A 23,297-nucleotide genomic window follows, 5' to 3' on the forward strand; every position below is an offset into this window, starting at 1 on the left:
TCTCCGTCCAGCATTATAGTATCAAATTACACTACACAGTTCCAAGTCAAATATCTTGTCACAGGGTGATTTTGCTGCCAATCCCTTAAATGCCCTGTCCGTATGAAGTGGTCAGAGTTTAATCTGGAGAAAGAGGTGACTATTCTCTGACAATCTCCAGTTAATCTGTGTGGATCGAGTCCAGCCATCTCTCCTCCCTCACTTCCAGCTCCGCTTCCACCCGCACACACCTTTCCAAAATCTCATCATCCTAAACTCACAGGCCAGACTGCTGTGGTGGGTGTAACAGGAAGTAAAGGATAAAGAGGATAAAAATACCACTCAGAGAATGACAATCAGTAGCTCTGTTCATCAAATTTATTGTTGACGTCCCTATACAGACTACTGTGGCACATGTTTTGTTTTTATATATATTGCTGCAGACTCTTGAACACTTAAATACTAAACACTGATTTTATTAGGAGCAACTGGTTATGAAACGTTTTTATACTTGTTAACCAAACAAGTCCAACGCTTGACAAGTCAACTTGACAGTAGATCTGATGCTTGTTCTTTCTAAACTAAATCAACTCCCACAAACATATTGCTGCTGGATAGAACAATCTAATAGGATGTCTTGTTTTCATGCTCCACAGAAAGTAATTAGAGAGAGGGTATGTGACATGCCCAATATACCAAATGCAGCACTCCAGCGTGGGCAGCCTTTTGAAAAAGACTGTTGTCATCCCTGCAGTGAGCACTCCACAGCATAATTGGTTTACCGCTGTGCTTTCTGCTGAAACGACAGTTTTATCAGAATATACAACTCCTGCAGTTATTACATGAGATGAAGGCGAACCACCAGTGGCACCCGCAATGAGTCTCTCGAAACTAGTAAACATACCATCATTGGTCTACTACTAAATAAAAGAATGATTAATGTTACATTACATAATTTAAGATACTAAAAGGTTTATACCACTACTTCTGAACTATTTTCTGTATACAAATAGTGAATAGGCTCCAGCTAAATAAGGAAGCAACTCACTTGTGCAATATCACCAGCCAAAAGAAACCGTTCTGCCCCAGGGTCGGTAAGAGGTGGAAACAACAACAGTAATAATAGCAAATTATAGTGATGTTCTCCAGGAAATCCAACACACAAAATCCACACCCACTTCAGGCTGGTGTTACATTTTTTATTCTCCACTTTGTGGAAGTCACACGACAAATAATGCGACAAGAAAGGTTCTGTAAGAGTGAGTAGGTAGTAACGAGCGTTAAGGGTGCTGCAGTGTTTGCTTGCAGCCAATAAGGTGCCTCCACTCAGCGCTGAACACCTGATGCCTTGATATTTTTTGCTCATTCTTGTGTTTTATGTGCTTTATGTTACCTCCTGCCTGTGCCTTCTGTTCTCATGATTGGTATGCTTAGAAGAAGTAGAGAGGCAAATGAGGACAAAGAGGTGAAGGGGAAAAAGATTCAAGAAGAAGATGAGAAGGAAAAGTGATGATGAGGAGGAGGACATGCACGCAGAGGTGGCATGGGTGTGTGTGAATGTACTATATATATGGTACATTCACACACACACACACTGAATAACGAGTAGGTTATTGTGTAACAGAGCACTGTCGTGATATCTTTGGGCTACCATGATGGTGTTAGAGTCTGACAGCTCCGGCCTGACACCATACCACACACACACACACACACACACACACACACACACACACACACAGTCAGCTGTTTCAATCTGAGTCATACTATGGCCCACCTCCCCCTTTCCTCCTTAGCAACTCAAGTTACACCAATCGCATACAAAAACTTACACACCTCACTCTCAGGGTTTGAACCTTAATTTGGTCCTCACAAAGGCATAAGTATACACAAGAATACACACCCATAGCTGCTAGATGGCGGCCTGTGTAACCTTCATTAGTATGCTTGGCAAGCCTCCATTCTCCTGCACAGTCCAGTCTCAAGCCTCGACATACATATACTTCTATATATAGAGCTATCAGTTCTCATCCCCTTCACACCACGGCCAGGCACGTGCGCTGAGCTGCACACACGCAAAAAAATAAATCGCAGGGATCCTCATATGACCAGCATAGTAATGACTCAGAAATACTTGAAAAGGATCCACATGCTAAACATTTACATCAGTCTGTCCCATAACTCACCAATACATGCAATGCACATATCACACATCTCAGATTTATCTCTGCACGCTGTCACTTACTATATCATTAGCATCCCAAAGCACTGTTGTCATTTCCTCAGGGTTAGTGTCAGTGGTTAACGGTTGTCAGTGATTGTATGTAAAGTTAAGAATGGGAGAACAAGATAGAGTAAGAAAGCTAACCTGCATAGTGCTTGCATAGCTACTAATAAAGTTTGTGTTTTATAAGGGAATTATCCGCATGCGTCCAGTGTCTCTGCTATTCTATACAAATACATCATAAATGCATCATACAGACACATTATAGCAATATGTAGACATTTGAGACTATGCACGTACTATTGTAAGAAAGAGGCTTGTTATTGGCAGCTCATCGCAAACACACAGGTCTATGCAAATCACTGATTGGTCAATGGGTTGAAAAGAAAATACTGACACTTTTTCTGAAATGCTGTGGCAGCTACACAGCTGTCTTTACACCACAGCTGGCCTAAGGGAAAGCAGGTGTGAGCATAACAAATATACTTTGCTTTGCTTTATCCACACAAAACAGCCCAGCATAAAAAATACATACTCACATTCTTTAATAAGTTTAAAATATCAAGATCACAACAAAAACATCTGTGTAGTAGCGTAAACATGAGTAAAAGTACAGAGAAAAGCGCCCCATAATACAGAAATAATTACGTCAAGGACTAATATTTCAACCCCTTACACCTGTGAAATAACATGTGTTTCTGTGACCACTGCAGTCATTAAACTGTTCTCTGCTCATAGTCACTATGTTGCAAACGGCACTTCATCAAGAGACTCTTGACATGAATAACATCAAGGCAGACATCAGAGCAGCAGCTCAACTCCACTGAGCCTTGAGAAATGGATACATGAGCAGCTCAGATAGGGAGATACAGGCTCCTTCACATCTCTTGGAGTACACAATGCAGAGCCAGAGTGTGCGCACTCTCATACTGTCACAACCTCTTGATATTGGTCCAAATTAGAGAAAAAGGCATTCTTTCTGCTCTCATTTGTAGTGAATAGTGAACATCAAACAAATTCAGTCATTTTTCGTGCGTGTGTTTTACACTGAACATCAACAGAATTGGCATGGGCGGTTATAATCCTGTAAAACAACAGCTTACGCATAAGAAATAAGCCCATTATATAAACCACATTTTAAAGTGTATATTCAAAAATTTGAAGTTAAAGACATTCAAAGGGAATATTACATGATGCTCAGATTATTTATCCTCTTTCTTATCCTACCCAACCCTCTCCCAGCAGAGAGAAATATTTCAGTGAAAGAGGAGTGTGTGCTACATGGTAGAGGAGCTGATCCTGAAATAATTTGTTTCTTTAAATAACTGAGGGAATAGACGCCTTGAGCTAAACATATATTAACATAAACAGCTATGTGTCACATGCCATAATAAAACCCCGACCACAATGATGCTTCAGGTAGGCTGAAGTTGAACAGACCTTCCATGCCTTTGTGTAACTGTTTGTATTTAACCAGATCCATGGGAAGTCTAGATGTTTGTTATCATATGTGGACTTTTAGAGAAGATAAGGGTCAAACATGAGGTTTATGTAAGTGCCAAATATCCAGAAAACAAGCAGGAAGAATAAAAGCACTTAGCCATGGGCGTTTTGCTCTCATGCCCTTCACATCACAGAAACACACACACACCAAAATCTGACTCGAGGGTGTCAGAGATAAAATACATTCTTTTATGTAATGTGACCTGAAGATTTATTTATTTATTTTTTTACTCTCTGGTTGTAAGGTGCAGAATAGCCTGACTCAATGTGAATGTCTGCTAGTTGTTGGGTTTTTTTCTCATGCTGCTCATTTTAAACAGACATCATGAAAAAACCTGTAATCAAATCATAAATGTGCTTTATGGTTCAGATTCCTAACAGGGTGGAAATTAATTTACTTAAGGGGATTAGAAATTCCATCATTTGTACATCACACTGACAGGTCAGCGGATTTATGATTTGCATGTTTGTCAACCTGTGCACATAAACCAGGAGAAGTAGGAGGACTAAACCACTCTCAGGGTGGAGAAAATAAATTCAGTCCAGCTCAAAAAGGCCTCAAAGTGACCTCTCTGATGCCATCTCAATACAAACTGAATACTACAGGCTTTACAAAGGCAGTGCAGAACTGTACTACATTGTGTTGCATGTTCCTTGTATCTAAACAAAATCATATACTAACCACACATTTGTGATGCAAAATTCAATGCTGCATTTCTTGTAGTCAGTCTGCTTTAAACAGCATATTGCTGCTATGATGGCCCATCTGCTGACTAACACATTACAACACGCACATTTATCATGTATAGTCCACAGGCAAGAATGACGTAGTGGATTACAAATGTCGACGAGTGGTACCTTCTCTTCACTGTCCACACACGGCGGGACTGACTGACACAGGCACGGCTAAAATTATCAGCTTGCCTGATCTGAGCCAAGCTCAGCAGGAATGTGTCACAGGAACCGCCTGTATCAACATATTAACACATGGCTCACACTCGAGCACACACAGACATACACATACACAGACACACAGGTGCACGCAACTCTAGCTGTACGTCAATGGAGGGGAAAAAAATGCAACACGCGGAAAACAGATCAGGATTTCCCCATAAAAAGATTCTGAGTTCAGTAAGAGGGCTGTAGATATCAAATCTGTTTCTTTTCTCTTTTTCCTAACTGCACTTGCAACATGGCGATAGCCTTAATTTTTATTTGAAGAGCTTTGATTCAAGATGATTACATGTGGTTTTACAATTATAATTTGATCCCAGAATAGCATACAGACACTAAGTGCTCCAACACAGGGCTAAATTACAAGTTTTCTGTTCATCTAATCTCTTTGGCCTGTGGACTTCTAAATATATTGCTTTCATATTGTGCTATAGCCTTAAACGCATTACTACTACTACTACTAAGCACTACTGTATTACATTTGTTGGACGTGGTGTATTTTGCCAAATTTTGGCATATGAAACACTTGGCAAGCCATCACCAAGCTATTTGTTTTACTACCACAGAGTCACCACAGCCTTGCTTGTCTCATTTCTAGTCTATGGAATGAGCGCTTTTACAATAAGGAGAACTCAGTTTTATGGCTATTATGTTTTCATACCGGAATTAACAGAAACACTGCAAGTGCTGTATTGCATGCATACAGTACATGAGGGAGATGATTTGCCTTTGACACATGATAGATTACTATCAAGACAGTGAACACAGGAACATCAATTGTACATTGTTTTAACAGGTCAGTGAGTGTAACTTATCTATCCTTCGGTTGTATTTATATTGAAAAATAGCCTTACCTCTGCACTTTCACAGACAGGGAAATGCCAGTGCTATATAATACCAATGGCATCAATATACAAATCTCTGTATTACTATAAAGGTCAGAAGTCTGGATGAAAACAGGCAGTTGTTTTATTGAGCAAAGAATTTTCAGTATCCAAATGCACTGTATTGAGATTCATAGTTTTTATAGTTTTAATATTGGTCTGCAAAGCAATTTCTCTCTAATAAATGTTTAAGTGACTTTAGAACAGGACCAAATTGTTTTATTATATGTTTATATGATGTTATTTAAAATATAGTGCAATATGGCCAGTGCTATTACTGAGCCCCCCCCCCGAGGGATCTATCTAAATATATCCAACATGACATGACTGCATCTCTCAGCTCAGTCACTAAGCTTTCACCACATGGCTCTCCCTCCACAATGCAAAGTAAACATGGTTGAATAGGCTTTGCAAAACCTATGTGAGTGCATGTTTGTGCTTTGGCTGTGGGCATGCCAAAGCACAAACATGCACTCATGTATTTATTCCACACATAAATACCATACATCATGCATTCACATTTAGCATCTGCAGACACACATATCACTCTTATTTAGTAACCAAACAAGGGAGACTCGATGAGTAAAGCTGCTGCCAGACAGCAACTGTGCCTGCAGGATCGGTTGGGATCTGCCAGCAAATTTAAATCTTCAACTAATACCTCATATTTCTTCATCCCAGAGGAAGAAAATGCTTATGCTTCCAAGTGAAACACATGAGGCTGAAAATTAAGTACATAAAACACAGACTGTATATATATTAAAACCGATGATATAACATACAATGCACATAGCTGTTGACACCATAACGTAGAACAAATAAGACGGCAATGTCACTTCCACATTACTTCAAACCAATTAACAAAATTACCTTATTGGCAGTCTGTGTTTGGCATCTGTGGACAAATTAACAAACAAGCATGTAATGTGATAGCTGAGTCAACCATGGTGTTGAAATTTTGAGTTGGAGTTGAATTTTGGAGTTGTTTGGAAAAATCTATAAGAACTAAAATTTAAAAGTCACTAAAGCTATATTAGCCATCATCACAGCACAGGGTGTATGCGTCCACCAGTTGTAGGGAGGGGATACAGGAGGGAGGGATGGAGTGCAGCGAGGGAGACATGAGATGGAGGAAAGGCTCGCACCCTCTGCCAAGGGGAGAAGGGTGTCAGATGGAAACAGTGGAGGATGAAGGAATGAGCGCTGGCACACAGTGGGGACTGGCATGAAAGAGCAAGGGAAAAGTCACTAAAGCTATATTAGCCATCACAGCTTTTACAGCAGAGGGTGATAACAATTAACCCGACCCGACTCTTACAGAATTCCCAGCTGAAGCTGTTACATCTCTCAGGGGATCACCTCTAGCTGTTAGACCTCACTCAGACTCTCTCGCCTTCAGACATCACAAAGTTAAAACTTAGAATTAATTAGTTGATGAGCCACACTTGTCTGATACAAGTACAAGTTTTTGTGTTTGAAGTTTTCATGAAGACCTTTCCCCCCCCCCCCCGCTCTCTGATCAAAGTAGCATTAAAAAAAGTTTATATAAAGTTGGACTTGCACAAACATTTCCTTGACCATGCAGAGTGGAGGAGGAATTCTGTTGCTGTGGCAACATGATCACCTTAGAGATCTGATCAAGTCTGGAAGGAGGATGAAGAGAGCAGCACACCTTAACACACTCTCTCTCTCATTAATTTAGATTAATGAGCAAAGTGACAGCTCTCTGACAACGACAACATCAACACCTGAACAGAAACAAGCTAAAAATAACAATAATAATAACTTAGAGCTTAACAAACAAAAAAAATAATAAGCTAGACAGAAGTATATGACAGTTATGACACAAATGAGGCAGAACATCCAGTAGTTACAGTACTGGCGACCATGCATTTAATCATTTAGTGCATTCACATCCCTCTAAGACTCCCACCCCTCCCATGCAGCTCCAGTGACATTCCTCCCATGCCAGCTAGACATTCCAGTCTCCACTTCCCCCACAGCGACCAGAGGTGCTCCTGGACCACTATTTCAATCTTAAAAAAAAAAAAGATAAAAACATCCCAGCTTTTCTGCACATACATGTACAAGAGTATATACCTCTGTTGCAGTCATCTACTCCCTCATTGTCTTGTCTTGATGGACTTCTATTCCAAACATATGCCAAAGTGTCAAATGTAAAGGTTCTGCTCACAACATCATTAACTGTATCTTGGTAGATTATAGCACGGGACCAAAGTGTGGAACTGGTGAAGTTTAAACCTCCTGAAACCCATTTCACTGGGCAAAGGGAAACTTTAGAAAATAAAAACAGTCTTGCTTTAAGATTGATGTCAATGCATTATTGATAGGCTACTAGGAGCTTTGAAATGTTTTTCTGGGACTGGCAGGTTGTAGAAGTTGCCCAATCCATGTAATGTGTGTAATCTGAAATTGTAAAAATCAACAACATTGTGGACCAAAGGCGGTTTTCATCTGACTGTGATGGTGTGGAACAGCCTTGTTCAAAATATAAAGTGTAGTGAATATCATGTTGCACAAAAAAAATGTCCTCTAAGGAAGAAACACTGCTTTTTTTCTTCCAATAAAACACTCTTAACAATCAAGTTTCTCCATACACAATGTAAACAACATATTTTAAAAATGTGCTGCATTGAGCCACAAACCATCATTTTGAGTTTCCCCTAGTGTGCATTCACATTTGAATATCACTACACCACCTATTCTGCACAGGTAACTGCAGCCTATCTCTCCACTCATCTATAATCCCAGTCAGGTCAGCCTCACAGAGGGCGTCTAACATACACAATGAGGAAACATTCTCAGGATATGTTGCACAGTACAAACCTATCATAGGCAAGCAAATGGCCTGCAGCATTAGTTTGCATACAGACAGCACAGGGTGTATGCGTCCACCAGTTGTAGGGAGGGGATACAGGAGGGAGGGATGGAGTGCAGTGAGGGAGACATGAGATGGACGAAAGGCTCGCACCCTCTGCCAAGGGGAGAAGGGTGTCAGATGGAAACAGTGGAGGATGAAGGAATGAGCGCTGGCACACAGTGGGGACTGGCATGAAAGAGCAAGGGTGGGAGAGAAAGATGTACTTACAGCAGGTTCCTGACAGATGAGAGAGAGGTTCAAGCAAGTTTCAGTGCGCTCTACTCCATATGGAGCAATATCCATCCACAAAACCCGACATAGCCAAAGCAAAACGCACCTCATACACAGGGAGGAAGGAACAGGGTGTGTGTGTGTGTGTATGAGTGTGATCGGGATCTGGCTTTAATGCATGTATGTGTGCGCTAGAGGGAGAAAAAGCAACAGAGAGAGAGAGAGAGAGAGAGAGAGAGAGAGAGGGGCTCTTAAGAGGCAAGAGATACCAAGAGATACTGACAGATTGTACAAGCTGACTGGCTGGTGTGAAAATGGGAGGGGGCTGGATTGACCAATAATGTAAGAGATGAGCAGAGTGAAGGGGAGATGGCAACAAAGAGAGATACATTTTTTTTAAATTCCTGCCCTCTCTCTTTCTGTTACCTCTACCATCTCTCTCTATTTTTCATGTGTAAGGAGAATGAGAAAAGCCCAAACTATACGAAACATGGTCATGTTTCGTATGAGAGAACCAGTCAGTCAGTGTGATAAACAGATAAGGCAACCAGTCTATCGCTCTCTCCCCTCCACACACACACACACACACACACACACACACACACACACACAGACAAAGTGTAGGTGTACAGTAACTGATGAGAGGAAAAACAGAATCCTGATGAGAACTCTAATAACTGATGGCTGGAAAGGGTGATACATGTGGAGCTCAGCTTAAAAGGGAGATGCAGTGGTTGATGGAGTGAAAGTGAGAAGCGAGGGACAGAAAAGCATCAATTGAGAAAGGAAATGGATGTTTAGGGACACAGGGTTCAAGTTCCTCGCAAGAATAAATAACATGTTTGTTTTTTTTTAATTGTGTTGTAGAGTGGTGAAGAGGGGCCTAACAGTGAAATGATATGGACAGGACGATTGTGATAGTGGGGTCTGTAAGATCTGTGTGTATGGACAGCAGAGGCATGAGCACTGTGCATGCGCATGGGGGTGGGGACCAAACCATCTTCCCAGGATTTTGCTGCGGGAGCACCATGTTGCCATGGAGACTGCATCCAGTGCAGCAGAACATGCAGATGACTGCTCTCTCTCTCTCTTTACTTCTCATCCCTGACCAGCAAATCATAAAAGCTGGTTTCTGTGCAGGTTTAGAAAATCCTCCAGGTACAGACAAGCTTTTGACTCAGCATGCAGACAATTATTATTTTTTGTGTGTTTTCAAGACACTGCATGGGGGAGGGGGGCAAGAATATTATTCACCTTAAAAGAATCATCCAATATATTAAAACATATGTATCTAACACACCAATTATGTCATCACATATCCAATAGGTGAAAAAGCTAAAGGCACATTCTACTACTGGTGTGTAGACCAGTCATCATGTGCTTCGATTACAGACTATGTAACATGTACATGGTCTGCATTTGAATGCAGACGGTGTGGATAATATTATAATGTGATGGCTGAAGCAGAAAAGGTGATGTAAACACACTGTGGTTTAATCAATATCACTTCCGGCTGGTCCTATTGCCCATTACTTTCAGTTGATGCCAGGATATTATGAAAATAAATATTTAAAATAAATATTCAGATTCTTACATTTTTTGTCTTTGTTTAACCCCATTTCAATTGTCCTTGCCCCACATGCATAGTACCCTTTCCTTTCAGCATAAAGCTCTCACTATATATATTTATAGCTATAAGTCTGACTATACAACATTTTGTCAACGTATATATGTAAGGTATAAAGCTGCCAGGAACCTAAAATAGAAGAAAATAAGAAATTTTTGGTGATAATCACTTAAAATATTATGATAAAACCCTAAACATATATAGTTTCAGTGTGTATACACACAAATGCAGCAGAAGACTTTAAAAAATAAAATTATAATACAATCTTTTACAAGCAAGTTATTCTTTTCAAACTCATTTTTATCTCCTTTTACTTAAAATACAATTTATGTAAATCACTGAAAATATTTCTAATTCACAGTTCAAAACATTTATTTTTCGAGATATTGCGTGACAGCACCACATCAGCACTTTTCACTGGTTTTCTCAGCTTCTTTATTCATCATTTATATCAATAAAGTTATGTACTATATATGAAACATGCTAAGGGTATTTATCAATTAATTAATGAATCCATTATAGTGAACATTTAGCTAATTCATTTTACAATATTCAGGACCAGGATTTTTAAAATTTGCTGCATGTCATTGCATTCATTCATTAAAAAAATTGTTTCAAGGAATTCTGCAGTGATTGTCGTACTAAAATTAATGGAAAACGGTGTGAGTCTGGAGGGGGGATTAGTATAAAAATGTCAGGTATGCTTTTACAAAATGGTCAGCAGTAATGAGAAATATAGGCAATTTGCAAGTAACTGACTAAAATATGCTAAACCACTGACAGAGTTGTAAGTATAATGGTCCCAAGTCTTTATGTTCAGAAACAATAACTTAAATGAACTCTTCTTCTTTAAGAGAAACACTAAAAGCTTTAAGTCACCACTCAGATGCAGTGGTACTTTCTGTCCACAATCTGTCCTTGATTAGCTCCTACTACTTAACACTGGTAGATCATATATTAGATGTTTTTTTAAATCAAGCCAAACTCTCGTGAATGTGGTCAGATGGCTATTAGTTGAGGGAGAGTAGCCTGAGAATGTGAGGTGTTACTGCTGTTTAAAATAGATGGAATAGACTTCTTATTCTGTTTCTAGACAGCAAGAATAGGAAGTGTGACTTATTTACTAAACAGATTTATTAAAGATTTTTCGTCTGTTTTTCGGATATGACGGATTCTAACCCAAAAACAGTGTTTGCTCAGGTGCAGTTGACCAAAGTAAATGTGCTGAAATCAACCTTAAACAATTGATTCAACCAAATCAACCGCAGATGATAAACCACAAGCATTAATGTCTGACCCCTGTAAACTGAGTTAGGTGGCAGGTTCACTAACTTTTAAGACTGGTCACCACACCGGCAACCAGGCATCAGCTTTTGATTACAGAAACTGAAAATATGGTTTCCATTTACATTCACCTTATATTCTGTGTAATTAGGATAAAAATGTTTAAAAGCTTGGAGGTGTTCATCTGCTACTAATGGGTGTGGCAGCTCTTGCAGCCTCCACTTTATGACATTGAGCTGCCTGCTCGTGTTGCTTTCAGCTCCAGTGCTTGTCTAGCTCCGTGGTTCTGTAGGATGTGCTACTTTGAGCTAGTGAACTTGATGTGTCACTTATCAAGGTGAATGTTGGACATGCTTTGCAGTATAATTTTCTGTACAGCTCAAAGATGCTGGCATACTTTGCCTCCCAAGACATTCTTCATCTTTGACAGTTGAATTAATTTGGACATTTGTTTGTGATGCTGATGGGTTGTTCAAACTTTTCACCCCACAGTCAAACAACTTAATCTGCATCGCCATTGTCTCTAAAAAAGATGCCTGTGCATGCGAGTAAACACATCAACCCACGTCTAGTGTTGTCTAGTTACAGTTCTGACTGTAATATTTACAGAAAAATATATTGTTTTTTACATGTTAAAAGACGGATGCCAATGGCAACCTGTCGAGCCCCGAGCTTACAGCAGAGAGACGTGCAACTTTCCGACTGAACCCCAAGCTTCCATCTCTCCATCCATCTAGATTTTTTTTATTAAGATAAAGTAAATCTGGCTTTGGTGTGATAAAAGTAGTGAAATATGAAATAAAACAACTGAATGGAAACATACATATTGACAGCATCATTCACCTTGCTGGCAATGTGACATTTACCCAGCTAATCAATGTGCTCTGCACTGCTCCAACTCCCTGATGTGTAAGCCCATCTCATCAGTGTAGACAGAAAACAGCATGCATCCTAATCAGAGCAGCTCCAGCTGCAGCAGGAAGAACATTAATAGTGAGTGTTTTATGTTACCTTGATGACAACTAACCCTGTAATTGTGAGAGAACTAAAGAGTACTGTAACAGTTATGGAGGGCACTTTTTGTTTTACCTTTTTGTGGTCAAACATCAATGCAAAATATAGGCAACCCCCCCTCAACAGATTTGACATATTTTGTGTGCACTTACCCATCCATTTTAGTAATTAAACAGACTGGGCACTAATGAAGGTTGGTCTTAGATTCTCCAGATGCTCCTCTTCTTTTCTATGTAGAAAACAGCTGGGATTAACAGACAGACCTGCGAACCTGAATGCATGTGAATTTCAAAATAGATTTATAAAAATAGCACATATTTAAAACACGTGTGAAGATCACACAAGGATTCTGGAAATTACCACATAGTAATTTGTGTCTTGTTCTTTTTGATTTGTATAAAGACATCATAAATGAACAACTTTGCATTCCTGAATAACTTATTACGTCACTCACTTACTACTTACACATATTTCAGAAGACCAATTATTAGCCTAGCTTGTGGTGGGCCTACATGGCTCTGTGCTGGAAGTAAAAGCAAGAAGTTCGGAACATGGGATGACAGATGCTGGCGACCAAATCAGAAACCAACTAACCTCTATTGAATTGCGCCATCTAGTGACTGACTGGGGACAAAATGACCAACACTTAAACCCTATATGTTCCAGGATGGTGGGGACACCAGACTTTAATGTCATGTAGATAAACTGACAAAGGAGAGCTGTGATCTTGTCTTTTCTCGTCTTTTCTTTTCCCTGAAAATTGAGAGACACATTCTCAATGAAGCCGCGCGTTAAAGTGAAAATTACGCTACGAGATAAACACTCTCTTATCTGAGAAGTCCACTGAGAAGTGTCTATTGTTGTGTGTTTTGACAAGGAAAGGTGACATAGGGTGCGTAAAAGATTGCAATATAGAAGACATGTCGCATCAGTCAGCAACAGGTGCAAAACGATGACCAGTAGTCAACAGGATTAAACAGATGACCTCGTGGCGCAACGGTAGCGCGTCTGACTCCAGATCAGAAGGTTGCGTGTTCAAATCACGTCGGGGTCAAGTCGTTGAATTATATGTTTGGATCGTCTGACGCTAACACGCTGATGGTTAGGAATTGTCCCTAAAATTAGGGTTTCCTGTGCTCAACTCTTCAAGGAGTACCAATAACATCTATCTTCTGTGAAGCTGTGACTCCTTAAATACTGCACATTATGAGTTTACAGGAAAATTTGTGCAAGACATTTTTTAGCTATACACATGTAAAATTAATATTTATCCTTAGTACTGGCAGTGGGTTTCATACATGGGATGTATGGGATGCACAGAGGTTTGGGAATCATTGTCAGTTAAACATATACAGTCCCCTCTTGTTTTCAAGGCTGGGCATGAGGCTTGAAAAGTAAAGGGCTCTTTCTACCACAGAGCAGCAATTCAACATTCATGTTTCCTTTAAAGTCAGGAATCACAGAGAATACACTTTAATGGAGTTAAACCCTAACATGTAATTCAAAATGAAACTTTTTAGACACATCTCAGTGCATCATGAGTGGATTCCTTTCATGGTTTTCCTCTCCAAACTCAAATCTGATTACAACACTTTCAATGCTCAAACCTGCTATGGCGGATTAAGTTCACAGCACAACCACCACAGTTATGTTTTTAAAGAAACAAAAGCTTTTCTGCAAAACTATTAGCCTCTCTGCTTAATTAGGCATTTAATTTATATGCACACAGAATAATAACATGGAAATATGTTACTTTGAGCAATGTTTTTACTTACTAACATTTCATAGCTCAACTATTATTCTGCATCGATAAGCAAAACAATATTAATCTACCTTTTCGATCCAGCTGCTAGTTCCCAAAAAATATCCACGATTGTCACTTTACAGATTTTTTCTTTGCTTTTCTTTCGTCTTTAAGTCCCCCTTTTCTCTGTCTCTTTAAGATATTGGCTTCCTCCCTCCTTCTCACATGCTCTTCTCTGCTTAAATGCTTCCTCACAATTCAACTTGTAAGTCTCCCTCCCTCTCTCACTCAGTCCAAGTTTCCCCCAAACCACCTCCTTTCTCTTCTGTTTCTCATCTCATTTTACTGGGACACACAAACACACACACTCTAAACGCACAGTTGATTAGCATAACCCCGACGAGAGACTGCATGTCAACTCAAGTCCTCAGGAGCTGACTCACATGAGATGATCCTTTGCAGCACTCAACGTCCTATCACAATGGCCTGATTGTATTATGGAGTTCTCATTTTACATCAGGTCAGTCGCTGCTAACGTAGCACTCTGCTCCAAGAACCAGAATTTGTTATCTCTGCATGTATACAAGGCCATACATTGATCTTTTGTTAGACTAACATGAAGGAAAGCTTGCATTCTTGCAACAAAGAGACTATACTTCCATCAGAGTAGTCCTAATTCCTAAAAACAGCCCATATTTCTCCCTAATTCTTTCTCTTCTATTCATTGTGCCCCTTGATCCGAAATGCCAGGCGACTAAAATGTCCCCATTGAGCGCTCGCCAGTGGGAGGAATGGATGTGGGAGGACAACAAAACAGTCAGAAAGGAGCCTGTATTCAGCAGTTTGATCAAGAGTATTATTACACTGTAAGAGCTCGAATGAAATGGCTGTAAACAAACCTTGTTGCCCAAGTAACACAGCTGAATGTCTTCTCTTTCTGTCCAAAATCTCAGCTACTGCTGAGCAGAGACTTCAGGGTGGCACAGTGGTAGCAGGACAGATAATCTGTAAGCCAAGTTGGGGGGGCTGGTAACACACAGCATGGGTTCACCAACAGTAATGTGTCCGATTCAAATTGTCTTGTCACTTGTGATGACAGCATCAGCTAGGAGTTTAGGTATTTTCATTTAAATCTCATAGCCGAAATTACCAATTGTGTTGCTTTTTTCTTTGTGTTTGTCTTTGTGTATTTATCCTTAAAGGGTTAAAAGGCTGATTCCTCTGCTACCTGAAGAACTGCCTTCAAGCCAGACTGACAGAAATAATACATGAAGTGAAAGGCAAGTACTGGAAACTGAGCATGTAACACCAGTCAAACTTTAAGGATCTCATGAAAAGGGAGGAAAAGGAGACACTACAACCCGAAGAGCAGTAAATAATAAATGTTGTTGAGTGCATAAGCCATATACAAGTAAAATGTAAAAAAGGTACAATGTCACCCTTTATTGTGCAAAAAGACAAAAAAAGAAAGAAAGATGTTACGATTTTTTAAATGTGGTTTGACTCCCACATCAAAACCTTCACAGTCCACAAGCAAGTCCTCATTTGCCTTGGTTCCACTGAAGGGTAAAAAAAGAAAGTAAAAAAAGACAACACATTTTATCAATTCAAAACACAGAAAAATGACAAAGCTTGGTCTTTGTCTCTTAAATAAAATAAAATAATTTAAAATTAATTTAATCAAGTATTAGATCCTTTGAAGTTTTGTTCTTCCACATCACCAGGCTTACTCTTGCCTCCAATGCGTTTGAAGAAGGATATGAACCCTGAGGTGCTCACTTGTCCCTCTCCTGCTCCTTCTTCTGTCATATTTTCTGTCCTTGATCCAGAGGAGGATGACCTCTGAGACATGCTTCTCTGGAACAAGTCTCCCAGACGGAAGAGAGATGCTGGAGATGGTCTGGTGTCCTCCATAGAAACCGACCTGAGCATTGGACCTTGCGACACAGCTCTCTGATTGGGGCACTCAGGAAGAGACGCAGAAGCTCCACATTGAGATGTCAGACCGGCCCCTTTGGACGAATTGGGGGGAGAATTGCTTTTGTTGCTCTCCCAGACTCCATCATCAAGGTCATCTCCACCGGACATTGAGGACAGTCTGCGTCGGTGTGCTTGTCTGTTTTGCTGGAGGGGGGTTTGTTGGGAGTAAGTAATAGGGCTCAGGATAGTCCACGGGGAGCCAACATCCCCATTGTTGGCAAAGAAGAAGTCTCTGGTTCTAGGCCGAGGGGTTCTTGGGGTAGCTGGTGTGGCTTGCACTCTTTCCAACTGACGAGGAATGCCTGAAACTCTGTCCCCAAGGAAGTTGCTTTTGCTGTTTTGGTAGCGAAGCACCTTCCGAGTTATCTCACGCATCTTCTCAGCTTCTTCTCTGTTTGCCAGTTGTTCGTCCTCTTTCTGCAGTTTGGGTTGTTTCTTCTCAGGCCTTTTTTGTCGAGTATGGAGCGTAGACAAAGTGTTTTCTGCTGATGGAACAGTCTGAGAACTGTGCTCAGATGGGGATCCATTGATTGGGGGCAAAATGTTCTTCCTGCATCTGGCTACTCCCCCTGGAACGGTGGTGAGAAAGCTGTGTAAGGCCGACTCCAAGCTGGGAGAGCCCCGATCAGGCTCATGTCCTGGGCAAGACATTGTGGAGCGACGTTTGACTGCAACATGCACGCTCTCCCTCCGCTTGCGCCTCTGCTCTGCTGCTTCTCGCTCTCTGTTCTCCTACAGCAGTGTAAAGAGAGGATATATTCAAGTTAGAGACAACACAGTGCCGACTAATGACACAGGGGAACAGGAGCTTGTTAAAATTCAAAGTACTCAACATCAAACGTTCCTTTTTTTGGGAGTACCCCTTCATTTATAAATTTATAAAGCAATAGTATCATTTTTCCTTGTTATGCAATTTCATAGTAGATTTAATTATTATTGTAATTTCATTCCATTCTTACCCGTACAGCTGTGTCAAACCGCTTGCAAAATGAATGAAAGATGGAGCAGCACTCCTCCAGTTTGAAGGTAGCTGGGTCTTCACAGAAGTACTCAGCGACAGCATCACTCAGACCTTTTAGCTCCTGGAGAGAGGACTCCAAATCGGACAGCTTGGCCTCAGCCCTCTATGAAATGAAAACATAAAAGGGTATAAAGAAGCTACACATATAGGTGCTTTTGCACGATTAAGGTCAAACAACATGGGGAAACTTTACCATGAGAAATGTCTCCATTTGTTGTATGAGATCCGGCTGTCTGCTGCTGTACAGTTTCACTTCCTTGATCTTCTGTACTTCCCCCTCAAAGTCAGTGATTATCTCTTCTTTACAAATTCTGTGTTAGCGAGCAACATTTACACATTGACATGATATATTCCAGGCAATACAGAATTGTGCATCATACCAACCAGCTTCAAAATATGACAACAAGTTACTGCTACCCGATATATTGTCAGTGTGCTAATGATAGCCACCTTGATGCTATCCCAATGTGTTTAAGCTGGGTGGGAAAAGTCAGCAACTCTGCATCAATGTCCTCTGCTTGCTGTGGGAGGAAGATAAAGGAGGAGAGCAATAGTGAGTAAAGAGAGAGAGTGGGACAATAAATCTGTTACATAACCGTTTAGGGACATAGCATGATAGCAGGGTTTTCACAAGTATTTTCTTCAGGCTTCCTCTTCACCTTGGCAACATAGTGCATGAGGTTCATGCCAGGCTTGTTGGCTTTGGTGTCTGCCAGCTTGAGCAGAGAGGTCATCCTGAATCCAATGGCATTGGCACTGTAACCACCCTGAAAAATTAATTATTTGAATGGTTCATTCATCAGTATAATATATGCAGAGTAAAAAGCCCCTGAAAGCACATGGGCAGCTCAAATGCATCAGATGTAATACATAACTGTAGGTAATATAAACAGAATTCCTAAAGAAAAATACCAACAGCGTTCATGTAATTCCCAGCTTTTAATACCAGCCGAATGACTGAGTGGAGTTCATCACAGTCCAACAGCTCTGAAGGGAGAGAAGGAAAAGAGATGGAGATACAGAACATCAATAAAAAGAGATCAGAAGTTGGGATTGTTTGCAGCTTTGGTGGATGTGTGTGAAATGTTACCATTGGCTCCTTTGGTCATAACAGCGACTGAATTCTTCAGCTCCTCCATAAGAGGAAAGAATTCCTCCCTCAGCACCATCGTTTTCAGGCGTTCCTCATAGCTAAAAGGCAAAACATCAACAAAACTGCGAATTACTGCATCTGCTGTTGAAATGTTTTCAGTTTTTATTACAGGTTAACATGTGTCCATGTGTTGTATGTGAAGTCTGTGGTGCATAAGTGGTAGTGTAACAAAAACAAATTGGCATTTACAAGGTAATATATGCACACAAATCTATCCTATACATTTCATCACAGTAAACATTAAAGCAAATAACAGGTTTTTGTTGTTGTTTTGTCACACATGACAGTCCCTGACAAGTGAGTGACTATGTGTAAAATCTTTACACTTTTTAATTAGTTGGTTAGTAATTAGTTGGTTTGAGATTGCAAACAACATTTCAGGCAACCAAATATTTCAGAAATTTGAGTTACTATATAAACAAACTCCAGACTCACCCTGGCACTTTGACCAGCTGCACCATGAACTGGTCTGCCTCAGGTAACACGGAGAGTTTCCCAGTAAATGACAGCAGCTGCTTCACCTGTTTCAACAAACAGTGAGGACATTTGTGTTATTGTTCCTTCTTATAGATTTTCAATTTCTCAAGATTTCATTGGAGAAAAGAAAAAGAATTTTGAATGTGCAAGTATCATGCAAGGCTCTAAAACAGAGGTCACTAATAGGCGGACCGCGGTCCGGATCCGGACCCAGCCGCCGTCCTCTCCGGACAGCCGACCTACAGCCCATTTATTATTGAGACTTACTACCTCGTGACGGAGCGTTTCTATTTTAACCCGCGCAGCTTTTCTAGCATTTACTGTACTGGTTTAGATGACCAGGAAACTCACAGACCAATCGCATGTGCTCCAATCGTCTCATGTGACGCTGCTCAGCCAATCAAATCTGTGCATACCGATGCTTGCGAGTCGAGTCCGCGAGATTCACCAGAGACGTTTTGGAAACACACCCGAATTGAGGAGACGAAAGATAAAAGAGATTTCACATGACTTTTAATCAAGAATGTACAGATTTTCACATGTACATTCCTCCCACGGGCAGTTCAAAACCAGAATATCTCATAGATCTCCAATATGCCAGCTGGAGCTCACGTTTCTCACTGAACAACAGAAAGTAGGAAAGTGGTAGCTCTGTAAGAGGAAATGAAAGAGAAGAGGAGGCATTACAGCTGTTCATTTGTGTGTTTATTATAAAATTGGTTAAGACAGCACTTCATCACTTCAAGCTACACTTTTTAATAAATTTTTTCAAAAAATTAGGCTATTAATTTAGTTTACTTAAATTTAGAATTTATTATTTGAATAGTTATTATTTATTATCCTTCCAGTTTGGTGAATCAAATATTATTTGATTTGACAGTCCGTTGTTGACTAAAAACATGTGTTGATACAACTATAGGTTATAGTACTGAATGATAACGCAAGTTTGTCATTTTGATGTTCCGGACCTTTGCTTCAGGAAATTTTCTCTAACTAGACCTCTTTGAAATCTAATTGAATACCCCTGCTCTAAAACAATATGCACAAGGAAATCAGATCAGCTGTCTCCTTTAAGTCCCATCTTAAAACATACTTTTATCAGGGGCCTTTGCTGATTTTAATTCACTTTAATTTTTTTTAAAAAAACTGATTATTTAATGACTTGTCTATTTTATGTTGCTGCCTTTGTGAAGCACTCTAACATTTTTGAAAAGTGATCTTTAAATAAAGAATATTCTTCCTGTTATTATGTTATGTGTAGTTATGCAAATTATGAGCTTCAATTTTCTATTTTTTAAATAGAGAAATATGTAATCAAAATATAATGCAGGAGGATACAGTAGATCTTCTTCCAAGACACTTAAATGTTCATTATGCAAATAGGACCAATGGATAGATAAGAAGAGAAAAGTGGAGCTGTTGTTACCTCACTTTCTTCTGGCAACAGTTTACAAAGCTCTTTCAGTTTGCCTGTTCCAAAACTGAGCCAGTTCCCCGTACAGATGTCCTGGACCATTTCTGTCACTGGTCTGCAGAGGGAGACAAAAGCCAATAGTAATAAAAAGGCACTTATGCTGCCTTATATCCTGCAATAATCAGCATGACTTATCAAACATGATCAGGACTTATCAAACATGATCAGGACTTATCAAACATGATCAGTCCTGATCCTGAGATCCTTCCTGCTAATTACAGAGGCAAAGCCCCAAGAAAACAATAACCAAACATGGATGTTATGAAATAATAATGTTAATTTAGTAGCTTATTGCATTCAAAGTTGTTGACTGGCAGCCGATTTTCACAGATTGGATGTCGCAGCTTCAGGGGGGGGAAGGATACTGTGTGCTAAGTGACCGTTTTTAGTTTTAATATGCACATTTCTGCCGCATGGGGCTCTAAAAATGAATGTGGTCATGTTGGTTGGTGCAAGTATGACGTTTCTGTATTGTACTGTTGTATTTACAAGAATGTGCCTCTCAGTCACATATGTATTGGCACACACAGATGCCACAACACTAACACCCATCTCTCTACTGCGGTAGCTTGACAAACACAAATGCCTGCTGAGATATTCAACACTTCACCCTTTCGACGACACAAATTAACACTGGGAACGTCCAGAAAACAACAAAATGCATTCAAATAGCATCATCAAGTGCACTTTTGGCACTACCACACAGAAGCTGACGCAATTTAAATTTGACTAAAACGCTAAAGCAGACATCATTGCAGTGCATTTGGTATTCAAAGTGAGAGCTGAGTGAACCTTGGACTGAAAGTGACATCATCTTGATTAGGTTCAGACACAGAAACTCAAGTGCTGAGTACAGCATGTTAAACTTTCTACTAAACTTAGAACTAGATCTAAAATAGAATTTAAGGAAAAACCTGAATAAAAGAGTGGTGAAACACAAAATCCAGATGCGTCTTGGGTATGAAAATGACGTGAATAAAATGTCACAGACTTTACAGTCACCAGATCTCAACCCAGTTTCACACCAACGATTTTGGATCAACGTGTAAGACAAAGCTTTCCACCACCACTAACACCAAATGATAAAATATTAACTTTCATCTTTAAGTATCTTTAGTGATGTCTGTGACTGTCTCTGATGCTTTATGTCGTTATGTCTATGTTTGTTTTTCTTTCCATCTGCTGTACTCAGGTCTCTCTCAGAAATCTTCATCTCAAGGAGATTACTTGTTTGATTAAAAGGTGGTACATATAAATGATATAAATGATAAATATCTTGTGGAGGAATGGTGTTCATCCCTCCAATGAAGTTTCACAGACTTGACAAGGAGCTCTGAGGCTGTTCTGAAGGCTTGTGGTGGCCTGATTCCATTCTAAGACAGTTATTATTCTCCTATATTATGATATATAAACAAACAAGCACAATTGGCCAGATTAGGCCATGTTAGTAGCTAAGCAGGGACCTGACAAGCAACCTGTGTCCCTGTTGCTACACTTAAAACTGGAGGGAACAACTGACTCCACTACATGGAGAGAATGACATACGCAGTTACAGTACATCACAGTGGTAATCCAACATGGATAAAAACCTGCTGTGTGTATCCTCCCTTTCAATCCTCACTGCTCAGCCTCACATATAGGTCAACTATGTTTTCCTATATTTTAAGTATTAATAAAGTGAGTCATCAAAAAAATGTGTTGTTCTCTACTGTATGTCGAAACTGAATGCTCTCCAGTCATATTCAAAAGGCATTTCCATTTATTTGACTATGGTCCGCTAAGATAAAGAGCCCGCTAGTTGGGTAATGATTAGCAATGGAAGCACTGGAAGTGACCAGCGTGTGTATTTATGACACTATTTTGGACATAAAAGAAAGGTCCTTTGGTAATCACTTTGTTTCCATTTTGTCATCTATAACCCTGATGTGTCCTTTCACCAAATCATACTTCTTTTTTTTTTTTTAGGACAATCTCTCTCTCTCTCTCTCTCTCTCTCTCTCTCTCTCTCTCTCCCCCCCAGATGGAACTTCAGCAGTCCTTACCGCTTGAAATGTCTTAGGAAGATCCCGATATTCATACTCTTTTTAGAGTCAAGGATTTTGACCTAAAGAGAAAAGTAACAACAATTAATACCAATAAAAGGTTTCACCTCTGTATAGCCATATTCAGACATTATATTTCACATAATTTTTGGGGAAGCAAAAACACTCCCAAACACTGCTTTACTTCCGCAGTTACTCATTGATTAGCGTGAAACTTTTGAAAAGCAGTTCCTATTTGTGTTGACTACTTCCCTCGTGCATTCTGAGTGAGTTTACATGCCCATAAAAACTTAGGATGGTCTCCATCAATTACTGGAAATCAAGCTTTTTTATATCTAGCAAAGTTTCAGATATGGCCTGAGTGCAACCATTGCTGTTTACCTGAGGCTCCTGTAAAAAGAGATCCATGCCATCGCAGTTCTTCAGACCCATGACTCTTGAACTGCGTAGCGAGGCGTGTTTGTCTACATGACTAAACAACTCCTCCATGCTCCGAATATCCAGCACAAGGTCCCTCTGAGGCCGCTTAGATGTCCAGACATTCAATTTGCCCAGGACACGCTGGCTGGGGATGGTGTCCCAGTTCAGCTTTTTCATGGAACGTCGCTGGACATTACGAGAGCCAAAAGGAGGGGGAGAAAAAAGAGGAAGAGGAGGAGGAGGGGGAGGAGGAGGAGGAGGAGGAGGGGGGGGAGGCGGTGGTGTTACAGTGGTAACATGCATGGGGGGAGGCACAGAGGAAGATGATTGGAGATCTGAATCTTCCTGCACAACCGGTGAGAAAGGAGGAGAGGAGTTGTGAGCGGAACAGCTGGGAGGAGGAGCAGA

General features: G+C 40.2%; 1 protein-coding gene and 1 non-coding gene across 4 annotated transcripts in view; one reads left to right on the forward strand and one right to left on the reverse strand.

The window, feature by feature from the left end:
* Positions 1-13,560: 13,560 nt before the first annotated feature.
* Positions 13,561-13,632, forward strand: trnaw-cca. Its single transcript has one exon. It is a non-coding gene; the product is annotated as a tRNA-Trp (tRNA).
* Positions 13,633-15,741: 2,109 nt separating this feature from the next.
* The window catches only part of fhdc3 (FH2 domain containing 3), a 9,928-nt gene continuing 2,372 nt past the window's right edge, over positions 15,742-23,297 (reverse strand). The window contains exons 3-13 of one of the 3 annotated variants that reach the window (XM_046038792.1): positions 22,851-23,230; positions 22,470-22,531; positions 20,380-20,482; positions 18,912-18,997; positions 18,414-18,514; positions 18,240-18,310; positions 17,983-18,090; positions 17,774-17,844; positions 17,517-17,634; positions 17,262-17,426; positions 15,742-17,034 (exon numbers count right to left, since the gene is read on the reverse strand). In XM_046038792.1, coding sequence (XP_045894748.1) covers positions 16,003-17,034; positions 17,262-17,426; positions 17,517-17,634; positions 17,774-17,844; positions 17,983-18,090; positions 18,240-18,310; positions 18,414-18,514; positions 18,912-18,997; positions 20,380-20,482; positions 22,470-22,531; positions 22,851-23,230 — 2,297 coding nt within the window. In that variant the 3' untranslated portion in view covers positions 15,742-16,002. The remainder of the gene's footprint in view (positions 17,035-17,261; positions 17,427-17,516; positions 17,635-17,773; positions 17,845-17,982; positions 18,091-18,239; positions 18,311-18,413; positions 18,515-18,911; positions 18,998-20,379; positions 20,483-22,469; positions 22,532-22,850; positions 23,231-23,297) is intronic. The other 2 variants (XM_046038793.1, XM_046038794.1) reach the window with 2 other exon arrangements.

The sequence above is a fragment of the Micropterus dolomieu genome, linkage group LG23 (genome assembly GCF_021292245.1).
Source record: "Micropterus dolomieu isolate WLL.071019.BEF.003 ecotype Adirondacks linkage group LG23, ASM2129224v1, whole genome shotgun sequence".
NCBI classification, from domain to species: domain Eukaryota; kingdom Metazoa; phylum Chordata; class Actinopteri; order Centrarchiformes; family Centrarchidae; genus Micropterus; species Micropterus dolomieu.